This window comes from Macaca fascicularis, chromosome 4, assembly GCF_037993035.2.
Source record: "Macaca fascicularis isolate 582-1 chromosome 4, T2T-MFA8v1.1".
In the NCBI taxonomy this organism is placed as follows: domain Eukaryota; kingdom Metazoa; phylum Chordata; class Mammalia; order Primates; family Cercopithecidae; genus Macaca; species Macaca fascicularis.
Window position 1 is genome coordinate 58305906 of NC_088378.1, and position 23002 is coordinate 58328907.

At 44.3% G+C, this 23002-nt stretch overlaps 1 protein-coding gene and 1 non-coding gene across 2 annotated transcripts in view; both read left to right on the forward strand.

Annotated features, from left to right (window-relative positions):
* Nucleotides 1-493: 493 nt before the first annotated feature.
* Nucleotides 494-23002, forward strand: part of PPP1R14C (protein phosphatase 1 regulatory inhibitor subunit 14C) — a 108192-nt gene continuing 85683 nt past the window's right edge. The window contains exon 1 of the mRNA XM_005552123.4: nucleotides 494-946. Within this exon, the coding sequence (XP_005552180.1) occupies nucleotides 641-946 (306 nt within the window). The 5' untranslated portion in view covers nucleotides 494-640. The remainder of the gene's footprint in view (nucleotides 947-23002) is intronic.
* Nucleotides 22882-22985, forward strand: LOC123573254 (small nucleolar RNA U13). Its single transcript, XR_006697981.2, has one exon. It is a non-coding gene; the product is annotated as a small nucleolar RNA U13 (small nucleolar RNA).

Below are 23002 nucleotides of genomic sequence, written 5' to 3' on the forward strand. Positions count from 1 at the left end.
CGGGGCGGGGCTGGGAGGGGAGGGGACACTACCCAGCCAACCGAGGAGACGGTGGGGCTAGGAAAACCTCCAAGGGGAGCCTGCGGCGCGGTCCTTTCCTGTGTCCCCTTCGCTGCGGGTCCTGCCCAGGGCTGCGCCAGGTGGAGGTCCCGAGAGGCGGCGCGTTTCCTACGCTCCGGGACTGCGGGAGAAGCGCGAGTTCCTGTCTCTGAGACTAGAGGCCACGGACACCCGCGCAGGAGCATCTCCTGGCACCCTGCCCCACGCCCGTCCCTCCAGAGTCTACACACCGGCGACCGCCAGTGTCTAGGCGCACACATTTTCCACCCTGCGGAGACTCCCACGTCCCGGGCCCTCTCTCCCGCAGGCGCCAGATCCCGCCTCCGGTGGCTGGACTGAGAGGGTCCTCGGCGGCGTCTTTAAGGCTGCGGTCCCCGCCCCGCCGTCCTCCCCGCCCTCCTTCCTCCCGCCGCGGCTCCTCCCGCCTTCCCAAAGCAGCCGGGCGGCTGGGCGCGCGCTGCGCGGAGCAGGTGCCGGGGAGCCCTTCGCATGCGGTTGCCGGGCCAGAGGTGGTAGCGGCGCCGGGCGCGCTCCGCCCGCCCCTCCTCCGGGCTGCACTCGGGCTCGGGCGTGCGGAGACATGTCGGTGGCTACGGGCAGCAGCGAGGCGGCCGGAGGGGCCGGCGGCGGCGGCGCGCGGGTTTTCTTCCAAAGCCCCCGGGGTGGCGCCGGTGGCAGCCCCAGCTCCAGCAGCGGCTCGGGCTCCTCCCGGGAGGACTCGGCGCCCGTGGCCACGGCGGCCGCCGCAGGGCAGGTTCAGCAGCAACAGCAGCGGCGACACCAGCAGGGAAAAGTGACAGTGAAATACGATCGTAAGGAGCTTCGGAAGCGGCTGGTGCTGGAGGAGTGGATCGTGGAGCAGCTGGGTCAGCTCTACGGCTGCGAGGTACCTGGGCGCGGGGCTGGGAGGGTAGGGGACCTCTCTAGCTCCTCTGTGCCCGCGCAGGAATTCTCCAGGGCTCCAGCTCTGGGGCGCGCACGTCCCTGACTCCCGGGACCAAGTGCCAGGAGCGAGGCGCGGCGCCTTCTCTCCCCCGCGGTGCCCTCTGGCGTCGGGCTCAGCGGTTGGGACGCCCCTGTCTGGGTTCGGTTGCCGGCGCCCAGGCTCCCTTGGTGGCCGTGGGGAGGGCTGGGTCTTGTGGAGCACAGTGCTTTTCTCCCAGCTCCGGGTGCCTCTGGGCTCCAGCTGCAGCTGCGCAAAGCGGGACTCGGAGGGGCTCGCTCCAGCTGCGCCTCAGCAGCCGTTGGGGAAACAGCAACCAAAGAGAGCAGCGCTCACTGCTGGGATCCGAGCAGCCCTGATTTTTGTGGAGAACAAGCAGGGAAGGAAGGAAGCTGTCTCGTGGAAAGGAGAGGTTCTGGGGATCTCAGAGGCCCCCTTGGTTCCTGAAATTCCCCGTGAAAATCCTGAGATGGAACGCTTTCCGCTTTCTAGCCAGCCCCGACGGTGTCTCCATAATTCGTTCCTGCGTTATCAGAGCTGCACTCGTTGTGCTTTATTGAAGCCGTAGATTTTCCTCTCTAAGCTCAGTTACTCCAATTGATGGGCGCAGAACGAGCATCTGGGGCAACCTCGACGGGTGCCTCGGTGGAAGGGCGGGAGCCCTGTGGGTCCCCTGCGGGATCCCGGGATCTGCCAGCTTCAGGCTCCCAGCTCCCCTCTCCTGCACGACATCGTGACTTCCCACAGTCCAGGGATTAAGGTCATACACAAGTCTCAGGGACATGTATATGTTTGATATAGGGATAAATATGTAGAATAAACTGGAGCAAAACGACTGAAGCCAAAATGATCCCTCATGAGCATCTTGAATAACAGTAATTAATTCTAAATGAAGTGTCCTCCTCTTAAGGGAGTGGAGTTTGGAAAGGGTGGAAGCATGAACGGGTTAATAATTAAGGATGTGGCTTCTAATCTAAAGCTAGGTTTGTGTTCATTCAACTGTTGTGCTCTTCAACAAAGATGACAACCAGATGAACTCAAAGGCTTTACCACTAATGTTGGGTATTCTGTATTTGACACATTTCATGGCGTGTTGTGAAGACACATGTTCTTAAACACCCTCATTGCACAAGGAAACAGCATACTCTTTACTACCAATGAATGATTATAATATAACGAAGCTCGACTGTATGACTAATGGGGTTGTAAAAATGTGTTGTTTCTCCAACCCAGCTCTTACAAAAAGCCAATTTAATTGCATAAATAAAAACTGGCAAACATAAGAAGTGCTCATGAGATTTTTATAGGAAGTTGGCAAAACTCGGTAAAGAAACAACATTATTTGATGTAGATAGGATTACTGTTGGATGAATGGATGTGCTCAGTCCTGCCTCTGTAGAATACAGTTAATTTTCATTTATTTCATACTGTTTTTTTTTTCTCCATTTGGAGAAGATTTGAGTTAATAGAAAAAGTATTGTTGAAATTAACAATGCTCCAGCATGGCTCTTTGTGGGAGACTAATTAGACGTAGATTGGGAAACTAGAAAGAGCTCTTCCCCCTGAGTAGACTGATAAACAATATATTTTAAAAAATTCTTCAGAGTAATTAGGAAAAATGGAGGTTTGATTGTTTGCTGTGTGGAACATGTAGGTTAGGTATATATTTTAAAGGGTAAACATGAGCTTGAATCTTTTCCTTGTATTGTACTTTTCTTCTTGGGTTTTAAATCTTCAACCCATAGCAAACAGCTAGACATTTGAAAGGGAGATTTTTTGTGGTGAAATAATACAAGATGCTATATGCTGCCTGCATGTTATTAATATGTGGCAAGTATTTCTCTTCAAGTTGTTTGTTCAGTCATTGTTGGCTGAAGGAGTATAAATCATTAGGAGGTTGTTGGCAATTTGTAATCACTGTGCTGGTGGTGTACCTCCATTTAATAATAAAGAAACATGGGCAAATAGGTAGCCAAATAAAGTCTTGTGTCTTTGCATCTATTTCTCTGCTGATAGGGCTCTATTTTTAGCATTGGGTTCTCTTGTTGAGTATCCTTTCTTTGTTGATAGCTTCAAGTATTTCAGCCTCTGGTTTGTGAATCAAGAAGGACATACCCTGGCTTGTAGCTCTGAACCTCATGCATATGAAGATTAGGAAATGTCCTTTTTACACTTAAAAGTGGTAATTCTTTCAAATGTTCAGCCCATGAAAGTGACACAGCCAATTTCCCAGGTTTCAAACTTCAAACCTGCCAAAGGCTTGAGTTATCTGCTGAGTTGGGGTAGAATATGAACACATCTTTAATTTCAGAAGAACTTGATCCAGGCAGGTCAGCAGTCAGATGACCTGACCTTTTCAGAATAGAAAATAATCTTTTGGAGCAGCATAAAGCAATGTATTTAAAAGGAAAGAGGAAGAGGAAAGAAGAAATACACAGAACCACTTTCTGTCTGTGGTTTTTTTCTGGAAGTATGCAGTGACTAATCAGTTTTGTATGAGAATAATGTCATAGGGGAATTTATTACCTACCTACTAGGTGACTAGGTGCTCTTCTAGGTGCTTTGGGCTAATTCATTTAGTCTTCACAACAATACTATAAAGAAGATGTTCTTTTTATGCTTGTTTAAATGTAAATAAAGAAATGAAGACTCAGGGAGGATTAAAAGGCTTCTTCAAGCTCATGTAGCTGGTGGGTGGGTTTGGGTTGGGGATGAACCCAGTCTGGAATCTGAGTCCACCGTATAACTGTATAACCAGGCCTGTCTGTACCATGCAAGAGAACAAATGAAGGTCTACAGGGCATCTGTCTAAATGCTTACAACTTATGAGTTAAACTAACAACATTTGTATAAAATTTCTTCTATCCACTGATCTTGACAGCTACATCTTCATAATGACCTGGAAGGCTAGGTTTGCATTTTGAATTCAAAATGTAACTTCCCAGAGTCATGAGCTGAAATGCAGTTGGGAGACTCTGCCCTGGCCCAGGTTTCTTTCCTTTTGCTTCCCATCCTTGGTATAGTCCTACCTGGTGAAGGACACTGTGTCCACCTGCACGCCCAGTCTTGGTATGCACCTGCCACTCCTTGACCATGATGCCTCTGCACACACCAGTGGTGATGTCCCCCTTGGGCAGGACAGATCTGGGAGGAGCTTGTTCATGCCCCAGAAGCTACTTGGGATTTGAGAAGGGAATTCTGGGGACCTGGATCACAGACTAAAACCAGGTAGAGGGACACTGGTTCTGGATAGATGGGTCCACTTTGTCGTACAAAGTCTTCAGGAAGACAGGTTATGTGTGGCAGGAGTGGGGCCCGGAGATGTGGCCCCCTCTTACCTAGCTGAAGGGCAACATTATAAAATATCGTGCCAAACAGCCTTTTGAATACATAGATAAATGCTTTTATTGGATTCCAAAATGATTTGTTATGTGCTTATAGTTCTTCTCCATCTCATCTTCTCATGGGACAGCTTATACAGGTAAATTTTCAGCTAGGAATATGATTATAACGTAACTGTTAGACCAAATCTACATCTGTATCCACATTTAAGGATTTCTGTTTAAAGACTTTTTTTTATGTCTTCCAAACCCTGGTGGGTTTTTTTGTTTGTTTGTTTTTGTTTTTTTGAGATGAAGTCTCTCTCTGTCGCCCAGGCTGGAGTGCAGTGGCGCAAACTCAGCTCACTGCAACCTCCACTTCCCGGGTTCAAGCAATTCTCCTGCCTCTGCCTCCCGAGTAGCTGGGACTACAGGCACATGCCACCATGCCTGGCTAATTTTTGTATTTTTAGTAGAGACAGGGTTTCACTGTGTTGGCCAGGCTGATCTCGAACTCCTGATCTCATGATCTGACTGCCTCGGCCTCCCAAAGTGCTGGGATTACAGGCATGAGCCACTGCACCCGGCCAACCCTGGTGGTTTTTAAGAGCATTTGAAATCTGGCATAATATCTACTTTAACAAGTACTGCAAGATGACTTACTGGATAAGTCATATGAATATTTCCAAGTTTGCCCAGCATCAAGATAACATCTGTACTTCCAGTTTTGCAATTCAATTTGCTTTGGAAATAAAAACATGTTCCTGAGCTCAGATGATTGCAATGCCCGTAGCATCCTAGCCATAAACAAGCTTGTGTGCCTCGGGTACTTGCTGTGTTGTTCTGACTGTCAACTTAGTAGTCTTTCCCTTTGCTTCCAGTGTCTGCTTTTTATAAAATGGTTCCTGACTTACTACACCTTTCAGTCTACCCTGACTCCCCGTTACCCCCATTTTATAAAAACTGTCTTCTGAGAGATGTTAGTGGTGACACAGAAATAAATATCCTGTTGATTGCTGCCTGATACATCTGGATGTATAGATTGCTGCCTGACACATGGATACATAGAAACAGAGAGTCATAGGGCACCACTTAATCTTACTATGTATGCTAAGGAAAAATATTATAAAAGTAATCTGAAATACAATGTCATTAATGTTTAAATACAATGTTTTATTCCTCACTTTCTGAAAAATGATGATTTTCTTTTTCTTTGTTTTGAGACGGAGTCTTGCTCTGTCGCCCAGGCTGGAGTGCAGTGGTGTGATCTGGCTCACTGCAAGCTCCGCCTCCCGGGTTCATGCCATTCTCCTGCCTCAGCCTCCCGAGTAGCTGGGACTACAGGCGCCCACCACCATGCCTGGCTAATTTTTTGTAATTTTAGTAGAGGCGGGGTTTCACTGTGTTAGCCAGGATGGTCTCGATCTCCTGACCTCGTGATCTGCCCGTCTCGGCCTCCCAAAGTGCTGGGATTACAGGCGTGAGACACCACGCCTGACGATGATTTTATTTTTCTAAATTTATTTCATAATGCATTTATGGGTTGTGACCTGCAATTTTAAAAATACTGCTTCTGAAAGGGAGAAGCCTAAACGTGTGTAATAGAGTTAGCAGGCACTGGCTGAGTACTTAGCATGTACTAGGCAAGGTTCGTGTAATCCTGGCAACAACCTCTGAGACCCGTCTGAGACACAGAGAAGTTAAGAAGTTGCCCCAGGACTCTCAGCTGGGATGTGACAGAGCAAGGCTGTGGCCAGGGAGTCAGGAGCACCTTAGCGAATGCCCTGTCCTGCCTCCTGAGACAGGACAGAGCCTGGCACCTATGTGAACCCCATGGTTTGTGTGTTCCAGATGCTGTTGTCGTACCTTGTAAATGTGAGTGCATGTGGGGGACACACTGTCAGCAGGTTAGTTCTTGTACCTGGATGAGGCCTCTCCTTTTACGTGCAGGTCCTGGATTTCCATAGACTTTCTAGGTACGGTATCGCATCAGCCGGCTTTGCTACTTTATTAGTGACCAAGCTGGAAGGTAGAAGCTGCTGCTTAGAACTCGTCTTGTGGATTGTTTGGTAAATCCCCATTTGTTCAGGTATTTGAGGACAGGCTTTTAAACAACAACAAAACCCAAAAAACTCCATAAACTCAACCTGTAAACTACTAAGGAGTAAATTACACATGCAAAAAGTCAGTAGATAAAGCCAGGCATGGTGGCTCACGCCTGTAATCTCAGTACTGACCGATTGCTTGAGGCCGGGAGTTGGAGACCAGCCTGAGGAACATGATGAAACTCCATCTCTACAAAAAATACAAAAATTAGCCAAAGATGGTGGCATACGCCTGAGCCCGGGGAGGTCGAGGCTGCAGTGTGCCAAGACCACACCACTGTACTCCAGCCTGGGAAACAGCCTGCCTCAAATAAAAAGAAAAAAAAAAAGTCAGTAGATACAAGAATTCTAAATTGCCAAAGGAAGAAAAGAAAACTGCTTAACACATTCCCTTTGGAACAGTGGTTAGGGAAATGTGGGGTGGAAGCAGTGGTTACAATGTGTGCTTTGAAGTGAGATGAACCTGAATTTACATGTGGCCCTGTCATTCAGTGGGGGTATGTGATTAGGCAATTTCCTTCACCCCTCTGAGCCTCACTGTCTCCATATATATATGTGTGTGTGTGTGTGTGTGTGTATGTGTGTGTGTATAGAAAGAGAGAGAGAGAGAGAGAGAGAGAGAGAGAGAGAGAGAGAGAGAGAGAGAGAGTGCGAGCCCAGGCTAGAGTGCAGTGGGGCTATCATGGCTCATTGCATCCTCGACCTCCCAGGCTCAAGTGATCCTCCCACCTCTTTTTTTTTTTTTTTTTCTTTTTTTTTTTGTAGAGACAAGGTCTCACTATGTTGCCTAGGCTGGTCTCGAACTCCTGGGCTTAAGTGATCCGTCAGCCTCAGCCTTCCAAAGTGTTGGGATTAGAGGTGTGAGCCACCGTGCCTGGCCACTTTCTCTGTATGTTGAAGGAAATCATCCTGGTGCCTTTGCAGGGCTGTCAGGAGGACTGACTGGTGAGACACCAAGCATAGTACTTAGGACATAGCACATCAGTGTTATTGGAGCCACAAGCTGCCACTAACTGTTGGTTATTCTCTGTGATGTGGAGAGAGAGGAAAGGGGGGAAGGAAAACAAGGTATTCACATCTATTTGGTGCAATAATTTGGAGAAGAGTATGTGGTTACTTTAGGGTCAGGGGTGTTGGCGTGTGTTTGAACTTGAACATGGGCAAATATTCTCTAAACTATTCCTCCTGTTTCTAGAGCCTTCCTCATTCTCTATGTTTCAGTGGATTTTTACGTATGTGTAGGGAAGTTAGACTGTAACAACCTGAAGGCAAGGAACTGTCTTAATTTTCATCATTTAAAAGTTCGTAGCAGGACACAGTTCTTCAACCCTTAAGCATTTGCTTGAATGAATGTAAAAGGATCAATGCTCAGCAAGTGTTTAAAAGTCACTGATGTTTTCGTATCTGAATTAGTTGGTGGTATTCCTTTATCATAGACATGGCTAGGGAAAAAGTCAATCTGTGTTTTTGTTACTATAGTCATATCACATTCTTGCATCCTTACAGCTTTATGTCAGTGCTGTTGGAAAATACACCTTTCTTCATTGACTTACTTGCTCCAAACGGAACTGAAAGGTGGTAATGGTAGCCAATTGACTTTGAAGTTTAGGTTGAGAAAATTCTTTTGCAAATGTGATCTTCCCTGAGTCCTGTCCACTGTCTTTTCCTTTGCTCCTAACGTGCCCGTGCCACACTAGTTCTGCCTGCTGTTCTCATCTCTGTGGGTACATGCGTGCTTTTGCTGTCTTCTGTTTGTCCTATTCCTCCCAGCCTAAAACAGCCTGGCAGCCCCTGGCCTCCCTCGCCTAGCCCACAGCTCTCTGCCAAGAAGTCTCTTTCTAGATGGAGGGAAGAATCAAATCTGAATTTTGTTTTCCATGTGGCATGTGCTTTGGCCACATGGTTTAGTTTGTAGTGCGCGCTCTTGCTCTTGTTTCCTGCACCGGTCTAGTTCAAGCCTTCACCTGCCTTTCCAAGGCACCTCCCAGTCTCCTCCTGTGCAAGCTAGACCAGCCACCCTCCAGGCACTTCATTCATGACACTCCTTTTTTGGCTGAGTTTTCAACCTCTCTGGCCCATTCATTTCAGCATATACACAAGTTGAAATCTTTCTCTTCTGTTTAAACCACCACCATCCCCCACTACCGCACAAATAGCTTCCCCTCCTCCGCCCTATATTCCCCCACCGCACGTGCCACCCTGTCTTTCTCCTTCCCTTACTATTTTCCCAGAAGATCTTTCTCCCCCCTAGGACACACTCCTCCTTTATCCACCACAAACTCATGTCAGCTCCAACTGACTTCCCTGAGGACCTTCTTGTTTCTCAATCCCATGGCCACGTTTGCACCTTTCTTTGACTCGACCTCAGCAGCCTTAGGCACTCCTCACCCTCTCCTTTTGTATCCCTGTCCCCTGGCCCTGTGGGCCATCCGGTCTCCTGGTCTACTCCTTGTGTTCTGTCTGCCCTTCCTGTCCTCCTTTCTGGGTTTTTCCTCTCTTGCCTGCTCTTCAATGACGACATTTCTCTGTCTTTGGGCCCTGGCTCTCTTTTCTGTTTTTTTTTTCCTTCACTCCTGCGTGCTCTTTCTGGATGACAGGACCCTTCCTGTGGTTTTAGTTGTTGTCCATATGCGGACAATGTGTAACTCTGTATTTTTAGCCCTGATCTGTTTTCTGTGTGCCAGATGTATTCAGACAGCTTTGAAATGGACAGTGCCACATAGTACTCCAGAGAAACCTCATATTCAACTGGTCTGAAAATGTGTTTCTCATCTTCCTTAGCAAACCTGCTCCTCTTCCTCACTTCCTTCAGTGGGCGGCAGGTGCTGCTGTCCACAGTTGTTCCAGCCCAAGATTACGTGGCATGCTTATCTCTTGCCTCCTCCTTGCTGTCACACCCAGGAGTCACAAAGTCTTGTTGATGCTCCCACAGCTCTGGAATCTGAGTCTCCACTGGTCCCTGCTGCTGCCTTAATCCAGCTCCTTGTAACTTCTCACCTGTCTAATAGCAATGGTCACTGCAGTCCGGTTTCTTTCAAATTACGGCAACTACTCCTGCTACCGCACCCTCCACCACTGCTGCTATTGTTTCTACTACTTCTGGGACTAACCCAGCTCTCAGATGACAGCCAGGAGATTTATGCATCCTACCTCATACCATCAATCCTCCTAACAGCTTTATGAAGGAGATAGTATTATCTTCATGTCTTCATTTTTTGGAGGAAGCAGCTGAGATCTGAGTTGTCGCTTGTCCTTGTCCAAGGTCACACTGATTCCAAAGTCACTTAGCTATGATGTTCCCATTGCTCCTGATAGCTACATTGAAGAAGTGCTGATTGCAAACCTCGTCCTTCATGGGTGCTAATTTAATCCTTGCTGTAGCTCTGCAAGGTAGGTGAAGAAACTGAAGTACAGAGAGCTTGAGCTGCGGCTCCCCGTCAGAGGCCACATGGCTGGCAGGTGGCAGGGTCTCTGGTTCCTGGGTTGGGGCTCCCGCTCTGTCCCTGCTCCAGCTCCCCATGGTCCTTCAGAGCCACCTCCATGTGCTGCAGCTGGTGTGTTTTCTAAAATCCAGGTGGGATCTTGTTCCCCACAGCCTTCAGGATAAAGCAGGAGCCCTTTAGCACGTGACCAGGGCTCAGGGGTTTCCCTGCCCCAGTCTTTGGACTTGTCTCTGGCCACCCCTGGCCCTGCTGCTTCAGCTATCAGCTGAGTCCCTAAGGCAGCTCAGCAGGAACCCCTCTGCCAGAATCACCTCCACTCACTCCCCTGCCGCCACTTCCCAGCTGTCTAGCTCGCACCTGTTCTTCAGCCTGGCACTTGGCAGTACCTTCGCAGGAGCTTCTCTGATCCATCTCCTGCTGTCAGGCTGGCTCTGGGGCCTTTCCAGGGCCCCTCTTTCTGTAATCCTGTCTCCTACCCTCACTGCAGCCTCCTGCAGGCAGAATCTTGTACCTTTGCAGCCCTGGTGATTCTCATACACCTGGCTGCACTTGGGTGTCCCTGCTATGGACTGAATGTTTGTGTCCCCCCAGATTCATAGGTTGAAACCCTAGTCCCCAGAGTGATGGTATTTGGAGGAAGGACTTTGGGGAGGTCATTGATGTTAGGTGAGGTCATGAGAGAGTGGAGGTCCTGTAATGTGATTAATGCCCTTGAAAGGGGAGGAAGGGACCAGAGCTCGCTTTCACTGCCATGCAAGGGCGCAGCATGAAAGCACAGCAAGAAGATGGAAGACGGCCACCTGTAGACCAGGAGGAGGATGCTGGCACCCTGATCTCAGACCTCCAGCCTCTAGAACGGTGAGACAGAAATGCTTGTTGTTTGAGCCACTCAGTCTGTGCTATTTATTTGACTGTCAGTGAGTGACAGTGGCTGCATCTTCTGGTTTCGTGATGTGCATTTCAGAAATGTGTTCCCAAAATTAAACACATGAATATAATTTGGCTCTGCCTGTATTGAAAACCTGCTCTTTCACTGTCAACTTGAAGTTATGGTTCTTTTTCCTGGTTATAAATTATAACTATGGAGTCCTTTGAACATCTGAACTAAAAGGAAGTTGTGGCATAAGGCACAGATGTATGGGGTAATGAAAGTCTTCAAAGAAAGGGATCACGAATTACTGCCATTCTCTATAATTTTAAGTCTTCAGCATGTCCAAGAATTTTGTTTGAACAGGAATTGCTTATTTCTATGCGAGTAGAAATGCTTGTGCAAGGAAGTAGCAAGTGCTTTTCCATCTGTGGATAATACTCGGAGCAACAGGCTCACACAAGTCTTCATAGAACAAGAATGAAAGCCTGGATTCCTGCCTCTGCTTAAAAGTTAGGGCCAATACATTCTCACCAGGTTTTTCTTAGTCAGCACTGGCATTTTGGAAATCTGTTCCACTGAGTAAAAGCTTAGAAAAAAGAGAAGACCAGAGCGTAGGTGGGTCTCTAAATAATCACTTTATGGTTGAGGAATAAAGTGATTAAGAAACAGCTTCTTCATTTTGAAAGAATCCATGGGGAAAACTGTGGAAGGAGCTGTGGAGGGCTGGACTATTCATTCACTCACTCATTCATTCACTTGTTCAACAGATAACATAGGGAAGGAAAGGGGTTATAAGAAGCTTTACCGCTTTTAAACTGTGTAAGGGAAAAAATAGAAAAAGTCAAGGAATCCTTCCCATTATGACAGAAGAATGGAGGAGACTATAGGATTGAAAGGTCTTTGGGGCAAGGACTCTATCCTGTTCACAGCTGTGTTAGTGTATTCAGTACAGTTATTTAGTACATAGTGACTGCACATGTCTTTACTCAAAGTCTGCATTTAGGAAAGGATATGATAAATTCACTGACATTATAATGCAAATGACTAAAAACAATTTAGTTATCTTTCATTTTAATAGGAAGTCAGATCTTAAGTAAGAGAAAGTAATCTCTTAAGAGCTGGGCTTCAGAAATGAATAAGCCAGGGCAGGATGTATGCTTTGTGGCTGTGGGAACCTTGCTGGCAACTATGAGATTAATTCCAGTCGGCTGTTCCCAGTGTGAGGTAGTGGGAATGGCCCTTGCCTGTGAGTTCCGTCTTAGTCGGGCCACTGCTGACCAGCTAGAGGAGCTTGGCAAGTCACAGAGTTTGTTTTCAGGTTTTCTTTCTTCATCTGAAAAAGATGAGGGAGGTCTGGGGCTTTCCAGCTCCAACCTTTAGACGTTCTATGCTAAAGCCAGGGCTGCACTGGCGAAAGTGAGATGTATCAAAGAAAGAGTGATATTGAAAGCAGGAGAAATAGAAGTGTCTTCCCCTTCAAGGCAAACCTGAGACAAGGATTAGACTAGTTCACCAAAGGGCCATCAAATTTGCAGAGCTAATTTCCTGTGGCTGAAGTGGGAGCGTATCCATCCTGCACTGGCATGATGTCTTGTGTGAGTGGCTTGGATAGGGACTAGAATGTAAGGATTAGTTTAAGAACTTTTTAAAAAAATCATCTTTTCCTCTTCTGAAACCTCTCCTTAACTACTGGCTTTCAAGTTAAGTTTGGAATCTGACAGCACAGACACTTACAGCCACCGTAGCTGCTTTTTCTTTGCATTTAATTGGGTTAACCTTTAAGAACTAGCATGTTTCACTTAAGATTTTAGGCATATAACCTATAATATTGACTTTGGGGGGTGCTTTTCTGTTCTTATTATTTGTCCTTTATCTTGGCACCTCCTAATTAACTAATGGTGGTATTTATTTTAACTTGAGGGAGGTTCGTTTTGAGATATGAAATGAGCATCTGAGAGGGAAAATCACAGCAGTTTTCAGGAGTAAAATTGAACTGAACAAGGTGAATTGTACAAATTAGCCTGAATAAGAGCATGACTAAATCTATACTGAGCAAATTACTTTCTATTGGGGAGTTTATTCCTGGAGTGTCGCTTTATAGTTAGTTTTAGGACTAATAAGAGGGGATAACAAGAAAAACTTAAGATTTTTTATGGACAGTTCTGGCAGGAAGTGAAAAGCAAAACTTACTCTTTGTAATATTTATTTGGTATAATGATAGAATCATAAAGCACCATTGGATAATCCCATTTGACCCGCATAAAGACTCTGTGACATAAGTAGTTACTCCATTTTAAAATGAGAAAACGGGGAGGCTCCAAGAGTCTTAGGAACATGCCCAAGTTTAAACTGCCTTGCTGTTTAAAAGGCTTGCTTCCTGGAAACTGTGAACATCAGTTGCACCATTTCCCCCCAGATACCTTCCATGTATTCTAGCATGTTTGGCCAATAGATTGAGCAAATCTTTTTTGTTTGATTTACTTGATACATTTTCAAATATGCTTCATCTTAGTTGAACAAGTTATAGGATTCTGTTATTTCATAAGTGAACCATTTACAGGAGTCAGCCATTTCTTAAGAAAAATGCAACTCCTGGCTGGGCGCGGTGGCTCACGCCTGTATTTCCAGCACTTTGGGAGGCTGAGGCGGGTGGATCACTTGAGGTCAGGAGTTTGAGATCAGCCTGACCAACATGATAAAACCCCGTCTCTACTGAAAATACAAAAATTTGCCAAGTGTGATGGTGGGCGCCTGTAATCCCAGCTACTCGGGAGGCTGAGGCAAGAGAATCGCTTGAACCTGAGAGGCAGAGGTTGTAGTGAGCTGAGATCACACCATTGCACTCCAGCCTGGGCGACAGAGTGAGACTCTGTCTCAAAAAAAAAAAAAAAAAAAGAAAAAGAAAAATTCAAATCCATTATCTCTGAAGTAGACACCCCAGTGAGTGAGCTACGTCTTTCCTTCTTTGCCAGGTTTGCATGGGCAGTTGGTCATGGAGTCCTTGCGCTCTTGGTCTATCTATTTAGATGGAATTGGCTCCATGCTGAATCCCTTTTGAGGTTAAAAGTTAGAAACTGTCTTTAAATAAGCCAAGGGATACGAGTGTATATTTTATCTTACATATTTGAAGGCAGCAGATATTATCACTGACATGGCAGAAGTAAAGTAATGCTTTTCCTAAGTACAATGTAAAAAACTATTAATAACTTGGTTTGCTTATGCTAAATGATGTTTTTGCTCAAGTCCTTAGCTGCTGCCGCCAATCATCTATTAATATTTTTCTCTTATATTTATATGTCAATAGTGCAATTGGCAAAGCCCATTTCATTCATTTCTGCTAATATTAATGGAATTAAATCTGTTTCAAGCCAGGTAGGTGAGGTGTTGAGTTTCAGATTGACAGAGGTGGCTTTTCTGTTTGGTTCTTATGAGCTAATACTCTACATAACAATTCAAATTAGTCAACTGGTTTTTCTCATGTTTGTGTTGGGTTGTGGCCGCTCTCTGACAAGTCAAAAGAAAATGAGTCATTGATTTGGTGCTAAAACATGATTATGCTTGCTATAATGAAAGCACCCTAGAAATATTAAAACTAAGAAAACAGCACGTACTATCTCTGTTAGACAAGTGCCTTTTGTTATGTTAAAATATTCCATTTCTTCATCAAAAAGAAAAAACTTTTTTTCATAGGATATCTTTTATATCCTACGGTTCAGCATTTACTAATCTTACACCAGAAGCAGTTTACATGGAGAGATGTTTAGATAGTGAAAACTTGTCTGTATTATGGAAAGGTTGCCACCTAAATTAGCCAGAGACTCCAAAGCATTTAGCTGCCAGTCATGCCTTAAACCTTGGGAACATCCCATGTTAGACTTAGATTAAGAACCCTTTTAGGGGTTCAAAGAGGTGATGGGCTGTATTCAATGGTGAATGATCCCAAGGTTGAGTTAACTCATCACTCTGAAGAACAAAATGAGGAATTAGTTTACTTAGTTAATTACTGACACCTTACTATAAACTCTGAAGGAGGGCAAAGAATGAGATACAGATAATGTATAAAATATTTAGTAAAATGAAATTCTCATGTCAGCTGTTACAACCACAACTCCAAGGATGTGAGAGAGTGTGGTCTACACAGGAGGGGTGGAGTGGGTGTGGACCTCAGCCTTCTGCTCCAGGAGTCCATGCTTGTGAATGTCTTCCTACCTCTAGCGCCACTTTACAAAATCAAAACAAACAGAAAAGCTCCTAAGTATGGCTTCTTACTGGTGGTGGGAAAAAGTTTGTCTCATTGTCTCATTTCAGAGATACCTGCTGGTTACACACACAGGTTCTTTTCACATCCTTTATGCCCTGATTGAGAGGATGTCTTAGTCCATTTTGTGTTGCTGTCACAGAATACCTGAGACTGGGTGATTTATCAAGAAAGAGTCTTGTTTGGTTCATGATTCTGGAGGCTGGGGAGTCCCACAAGCATGGCACTGAATCTGTTTGGCTTCTGGGCTTCCAGGGAGAGTCTCATGCCATGTCATAACATGATGGAAGGTCAAAGGGGAAGTGGATACAGGTGAAGGATCAAAACAGACCCTGGCCTGGTGGGAACTAATCTGTCACCTCCAGAATGAATCCAGTCTCACAAGAGCAATAACTCACTCACTGTAGTGAGAACTGTGCCAAGACACCTAGGCCCAGAAGGTGGAGTCTCTGTGACCCAAGCTCTTCCCATTGAGTTCCACCTCTTAAAGTTTCCACCTACCAACATTGCTGCACTGGGAATTAAGGTTGCAACATGCCTTTTGATGGGGGAATTCAAAACGTAACAGAGACGTTGCCTCCTAAGATAGACCCTCCCATCTTCCTGGGGTAGGGGAGCTGGCTTGGTCTGTCTAGAAGGATGAGCAGGCTGCCCACTACCTACCTTTATTAAGAGTGATTGTCAGTCATCATTCCTTGGCTAACTTTAATTTCCACTTTTAAATGATCTAATCCTTTCAGAGAAATTTTGAGGATTAATAATATGAAAAACCATCCCCCTAAAAGCTCAGAATATTTATGAAGGTATTATTAGCAACATCTACTATACTTTTGCTATAACTAATTCTGCCTTGTTAATCTGTGTATTCAAATTTAAGGTTGTTCTTTGACCCAATGGGGGGCAGAGGCTTATGAGATTTTTTTATTATGGAATATTGGTGGAGTTTCTACCTTGATTGCAAATTTGGTCACACACCAGGTTTTATGAATGTAAAATAATCTAATCAACACTCCAGAATGAAAACTCTTGTTGGATTGCTTCAAGAGAATTACTGTTCTGTAGTAGGAGCTCTATCACATTGAATTAAGTAATAATAGATAACATGTATTCTAGGTAAAACTCTTTTTTCATAGGGTATCTTTTATATGTACCTAAAAAAGAGATTCGGATGATACATGGTAACTATTAGTAGTGCTTTTTAGTGTAATTGTGGGTAATTTATTTTATCTGTTTTGTGCAATGCACATGTATTTCTCCTATAAGAGAATAACTTCAAAGTTGTTTTTTAGAAGGGGCGGGCATGAGTATCCCACTGTTTTATTGTCATGGGTGAGAAAGGGGCACAAGCCCTCCCCTGCCACAGGGCTTTACAATGTTTGGAATAGCTTGATTGGTGTTTTTTCCATCTTCTCTTTTTGAGGAAGATGGGTTTTAAATTTTTAAAAAATTATAAATAAGGAAGAAAAAGCCAGTACATTTGTTTATATTAGATTCTTTATATTTTCAGAGGAAGCAGCCTTAACACTTTGGATAGAACACATAACACTTTGGAAGACTCCTTTGGTGTCTTCATTTTTGGGGGGCAGGAAAGACAGTCTCTGAGGATGAGGATGGTACCACCACCCACAGGACGGAAGGAAAGTTAAAAGGAAGGTTGGATCACTTTTCAACTTCCTTCTGGAGCCCAGCCCCTTCTAACTGCTCAGGGGCTGACTTCTGTATCATCAGCTGTTCCTTTGTTTCAAGAGTCATAGACTGTATATTGAAGATCTGTGCAGTTTGTGATATGTAGATTATACCTCAGTAGACTATTAGAACACAAATACATACAAAAGTCTTTCTCTCTCTTCCTCTCTTCAGCCACATTTGACAGAGAGATTGTCTATATTCTTTGATCGCATTTTATCAACTTCTGTGACCTTCTTAGCCACTGCTGTGTGGCTTGTCCTTCTTTTCCACCCAGAAGGTTCATGACCTCCATGTTGCTAAATTCCAAGTGCCTGTTCCAGTTTTTGTCTTGTGTGCTCTCAGCCCCCTCCCCTCCACTCCCCTCCCCTCCCCCCCACTCCCCTCCCCTCCCCCCTTTTTTTTGACGGAGTCTCGCTCTGTCGCCCAGGCTGGAGTGCAGTGGCGCGATCTCGGCTCACTGCAAGGTCCGCCTCCCAGGTTCACGCCATTCTCCTGCCTCAGCCTCCCGAGTAGCTGGGACTACAGGTGCCTATCACCACGCCCCGCTAATTTTTTGTATTTTTAGTAGAGACGGGTTTTCACCGTGTTAGCCAGGATGGTCTGAATCTCCTGACCTCGTGATCCGCCCACCTCGGCCTCCCAAAGTGTTGGGATTACAGGTGTGAGCCACTGCGCCCGGCCTGTGTGCTCTCAGCTTTCTAAGCCACTCTGTCAATTATCCGTCCATCAGCCATCCCAGCATCCGTCCATCCTTCCATCATACAAGGCACTGTCCTTCTGTCCCTCCTTCCAATATCCACCTACTAGTCCCTTCGTCTGTCTCTGCCAGGCATTCTTTTTTTTTTTTTTTTCAACAAATATGCTTTATGTTTTAGATGGTTTTAGATTTACAGAAAAATTGCGAAGACAGAACACAGTTCCCATATATTCTGCAACAGGTTTTACCTGTTAGCAACGTGTTAGAATTATACATTTGTCACAATCAATGAACCAATATTGATACATTATTATTCTCTAAAGTCCATACTTTATTCAGATTCTTTAGTTTTTGCCTAGAGTCCTTTTTCTGTTCCAGGATCCCATCTGGGACACCACGTTGCATTTACCTGGCATGTCTCCTTAGACTCCCTTGGCTATGCCAGTTTCTCAGCCTTCCTTTGTTTTGGATGACCTTGACATTATTGTGGAGTACTTATTAGGTATTGTGTAGAATGTCCCTCAAATGGCATTTGTCTGATATTTTTCTCATGATTAGACTGTGTTTATGGGTTTGAGGGAGGAAGACCCAAAAGGTAAAGAAACATTTTATCACATTCTGTCAAGGTACATCCTGTCAATATGCGCATTGCACAAAACAGATAAACAAAATAAATTACCCATATCGATACTAAAAAACACTACTAATAGGTATCATGTATCATTCGAATCTCTTTTCTAGGTACATATTTTATATATATATATATTCACCTGTTGATATTCACCTTGAGCACCTGGCTGAGATAGTGTCTGTCAGGCTTCTTCACTGTACAGTTACTCCCTCTCTTTCCACACTGTATTCTTTGGAAGAAAATCACTATGTGTAGCTCATTCTTAAGTAATGGGAAGTTATGTTCCGCCTCATTGTGTAGCTACATAATGTATATGGAATTCTTTTGCATGGGAGATTTGTCTCTTCTTCCTCATTTGTTTACTTAGTCTGCTTTATTTATGTCACTATGGATCATGGATATTTCTTGTTTGCCTTGGATTATAATTCAATATTACTTTATTTTGTGGCCCATATTATTCCAGTTTTGGCTATTGGGAGCTGTTTCTATTGGTTCTTGTGTTCCTTTGACATACCCCCATGATCATGTGTGTGTGTGTGTGTATTTAATACTTCTTTACTTTCTAGCACTACAATACTTGAATACTTCTTTACTTTCTAGCACTATAAAATACTCATCTTGTATGTCTTCTGCCCCAGATTTAGAGCCAGTCATTTCTCCAAGGACCCCTGGTTCCTTTTATTAGAGATTGTTATTAGAAACCAAGATATGGCCAGGTGCGGTGGCTCGTGCCTGTAATCCCAGCACTTTGGGAGGCTAAAGAGGGCAGATCATCTGAGGTCAGGAGTTTGAGATCAGCCTGGCCAACACGGTGAAACCCCATCTCTACTAAAAATACAAAAATTAGCCAGGCGTGGTGGCATGCTCCTATAATCCCAGCTACTCGGGAGGCTGAGACAGGAGAATCGTTTGAACCCAGGAGGTGGAGGTTGCAGTGAGCTGAGATCATGCCATTGCACTCCAGCCTGGGTGACAGAGCAAGACTCTGTCTCAAAAAAAAAAAAAAAAAAAAAAAAAAAAAAAAAAAAAAAAAGGGCTGGGCGCGGGTGGCTCAAGCCTGTGATCCCAAATCTTTGAGAGGCTGAGGCAGATGGATCATGAGGTCAGGAGGTCAAGACCATCCTGGCTAACATGGTGAAACCCCGTCTCTACTAAAAATAGAAAAAATTAGTTGGGCGTGGTGGTGGGTGCCTGTAGTCTCAGCTACTCAGGAGGCTGAGGCAGGTGAATGATGTGAACCCGGGAGGTGGAGCTTGCAGTGAGCAGAGATGGCACCACTGCACTCCAGCCTGGGTGACAGGGTGAGACTCTGTCTCAAAGAAAAAAAAAGAAAAGTAACCAAGAAAACCAACATAAGGGATGCCAGGTGTACTTGTTGCTACTGAAATGCCATTGTTTCTAAGATCTCTCACATGACAGCAAGAAAAGATATATGTATATTCTAATTTGTGTATATATATCTACAAATATTTCCATATGTAACCATCAGCATCTATATCAAGCTAAACATCAGCTCATTTGATGTCTTCGATTCTAATCCATTACCACATGGGTCGTGCTAGTCCCCTTTCTTTCCCTGTCTTTAAACTCCTACTGCAACAGAGACAAACCTGTGGTTCCCACCACCCGTAACCATGCCCTTAATTGTTCAGTTGTAGTGTACATGTACAGCAATATCAGAATTGTTAACTCAATCCCTATGGGAAACAACTTTATCAACTAGAAGATGGTGCTTATGTGCACTCCTTTTGCATTTGATTTTAACAGACTCTACTTATTTCTAGTTACTTTGGTTAGCACCCTTTTCCCCTATCCCCTTCAGTGAGGTTGTTGCATACATTTGTAATATAGATAGATTGTTTTATCACATTCTACATTCCATCCTGGGATCCCGCAATCTCCTAAATGATTTTTTAAATTTGCGTATATTGTACATTAAGATTCATTCTTTGTGGAATCAGTCCTATGGATTTTAACAAATGCATAGTGTCATGTATCCACCCTTACAGTATCAAACAGAATAGTTGCACCTCCTAAAATATCTCCTGTGCTTTACCCATTTACCCTCCTCCTTTTCTTTTGTTTTCTTTTCTTTTATTTTGTTTTCTTTCGTTTTGTTTTGTTTTCTTTTATTTTTGAGACGGAGTCTTGCTTTGTCGCCCAGGCTGGAGTGCAGTGGTGTGATCTCAGCTCACTGCAACCTCTGCCTCCTGGATTCAAGCGATTCTCCTGCCTCAGCCTCCCCAGTAGCTGGGACTAAAGGCATGCGCCACAATATCCAGCTAATTTTTGTATTTTTAGTAGAGACGGGATTTCGCCATGTTGGCTAGGCTGGTCTCCAACTCCTGACCTCAGGTGATCTGCCCACCTGGGCCTCCCAAAGTGCTGGGATTACAGGCAAGAGCCACAGTGCCAGCCCAACCTCTGCCATTTCTTCCTGAACCACTGATCCCTTTCCTATTGCTATCGTTTTGCCTTTTCCAGTATGTCATATAATTGAAATCATACAGTATACAGCATTTTCAGACTAACTTCTTTCACTACGCAATATACATTTAAGATTCATCTGTGTGGTATTTTTTGTGGCTTGATAGCTCAATTCTTTTTATGGCTGAATAAGATGCCATTGTATAAATGTACTACAGTTTATCCACTTGGCTCTTGAAGGACATCTTGGTTGCTTCAGTTTTTGATGATTACAAGTAAGCGTGGTATAAACACTTGTGGGTGGACTTTTGTTTGGATATATGTTAGAAATTAGTGAGGTCAAAATGCCACATGCACTTTTAGGTGCTAGGGACACAGGTGCTTAGATACAACAGCGAAAGAGTCCCTGTAATCTTAAAAACAAACACAAATGAGTAAATCAGAATGGCTTCAGCTCCTGAGTAGTGCTAGGAAAAAAAAAAAGCTAATAGGATAATGAGTGAGAGACTGTGGCCAGGTTAATGGGGCCAGGAAGGGCTTCTTTGAGGAAGTTCATTGCATTTGTATCTGGGTCTGCATGATGAGGGATGGCACCAGCGGTGTGCAAAGCCCTGGGGGGACATACTGGACTCAGTTAATGCAAACACCCTGTGGCAGGATGAATCTTGGCATGACCAAGGGACTAGGAACAGAAAGAGGTGAAGATGTGAATGAGAGTATTTTCTTAAAAACTTTTTATTGTAGGCCGGGCACTGTGGCTCATGCCTGTAATCCCAGCACTTTGGGAGGCCGAGGCAGGCGGATCACGAGGTCAGGAGATCGAGACCACCCTGGCTAACACGGTGAAACCCTGTCTCTACTAAAAGTACAAAAAACTAGCCAGGCGTCATGGCTGGAGCCTGTAGTCCCAGCTACTTGGGAGGCTGAGGCAGGAGAATCATGAACCCGGGAGGCGGAGCTTGCAGTGAGCAGAGAGCGCACCACTGCACTCCAGCCTGGGTGACAGAGCGAGACTCCGTCTCAAAACAAACAAACAAACAAAAAAACCCTTTTTATTGTAGTATAACATGCAAAATACACAAAACCCAAGTGCAAGTGCACAGTTGATGAATTTTGTCAAATTGAAGCCACCCACCTTCCAGATCAGGAAATGGAATAGTGCCAGCACTGCAGGGGTCCCTCATGTATGCTCATCCCATTATTAGCCCCCTGTCCTCCCTCCAAGGTCATCTGATTAATTTTGCCTTCTTAAAAGCTTTTATATCTGTTTTTGTTGTTATTGTTGTTCAACATTAGATGTGTGAGATACCCACATTGCTGCATGTCATTTGAGGTTTGATCATCTCCGTTGCCACATAGTACTCCATGTGTGAATACGTCACAGTTGTTTTTTTATTGATTCTACTTTTGATGGACATTTGGAAGGCTTTCAGTTTTGAGCTATTCTGAATTGCGCTTCTGTGAATATTATTGCATGTGTCTTTTGGTGAACCTATGTCTGCATTTCTGTTGGCTTATATACAGAGTTGCAAAATTGCTGGTTTATAGAGTATGTATATATTCAGCATTGCTAGGTACTCTCAGATGATTTCTTAAGTAACTGCACCAATGTACATGCCCACGACACTATGTGAAAGTCCTGATTGTTTTCCATCCTCACCTACACTTGCTATCTTCTGACTTTTTCATTTAGCCGTCCATTATGTATATAGTGGTGTTGCATTATGGTTCAAATTTACATTTAGCTGATGACTAGTCAAGTCCAGCCCCTTTTCATATGTTTACTGGCCTTTGGATATCCTCTTTGTGAAGTACTTGTTCGATTCTTTTGCCCATTTCAAAGACAAAAAACAACAACTTTGGGTTTGGGTTGTCTTTTATATATCCTGGACATTGATCTCTTACAGTCTAGATAAGAGCCCTTTGTTGGAAATATGTGTTCCACTTTGTGAATTGCCTTTTTCACTCTCTGAATGGTGACTTTTGAGGCACAGAGGTTCTTAATCTTAATATTTTCCAATTTGTCAGCTTTTTCCTTTATATTTGGTATATTTTCAACCTATTTAAGAAGCCCTTGTCTGCTACAAGGTCATGAAAATGTTTTTCTGTTACCTTTTTGATGCTTCATTATTTTACCTTTTATATATAGATCTGTAATCCATCTGAAATTCATTTTTATGTGTGGTATGATGTAGAGATTAAGATTAAGATTATGTGTGGTATAATGGACAGGTCTGAACTTGCCTTTAGGCAAGAGTTTTAAAATATCTGGGCTCCCACTCCAAGAAAAGATACTCAGATTTTGTGTTAGAGAAGACTTGACTTGCCTAGTTAATTACATTTCTTCTCTAGGCCCAAATATGTTTCTGGACCAGTTCTTTTGGCTAAAGTCCTTGGGGAAGGTTGGTTGACCTCAGATTGTTCAGTTGGCAGTACTGTACTTTTGTAGTACATGAGCATGATGACTGGGTATTCACACGCGTGTGTGAGATGTACCAGCCTTGAACCTTGTTATGACATTGGCACATTACCCATCTGCCCTGAATTTGGAAAAAAAA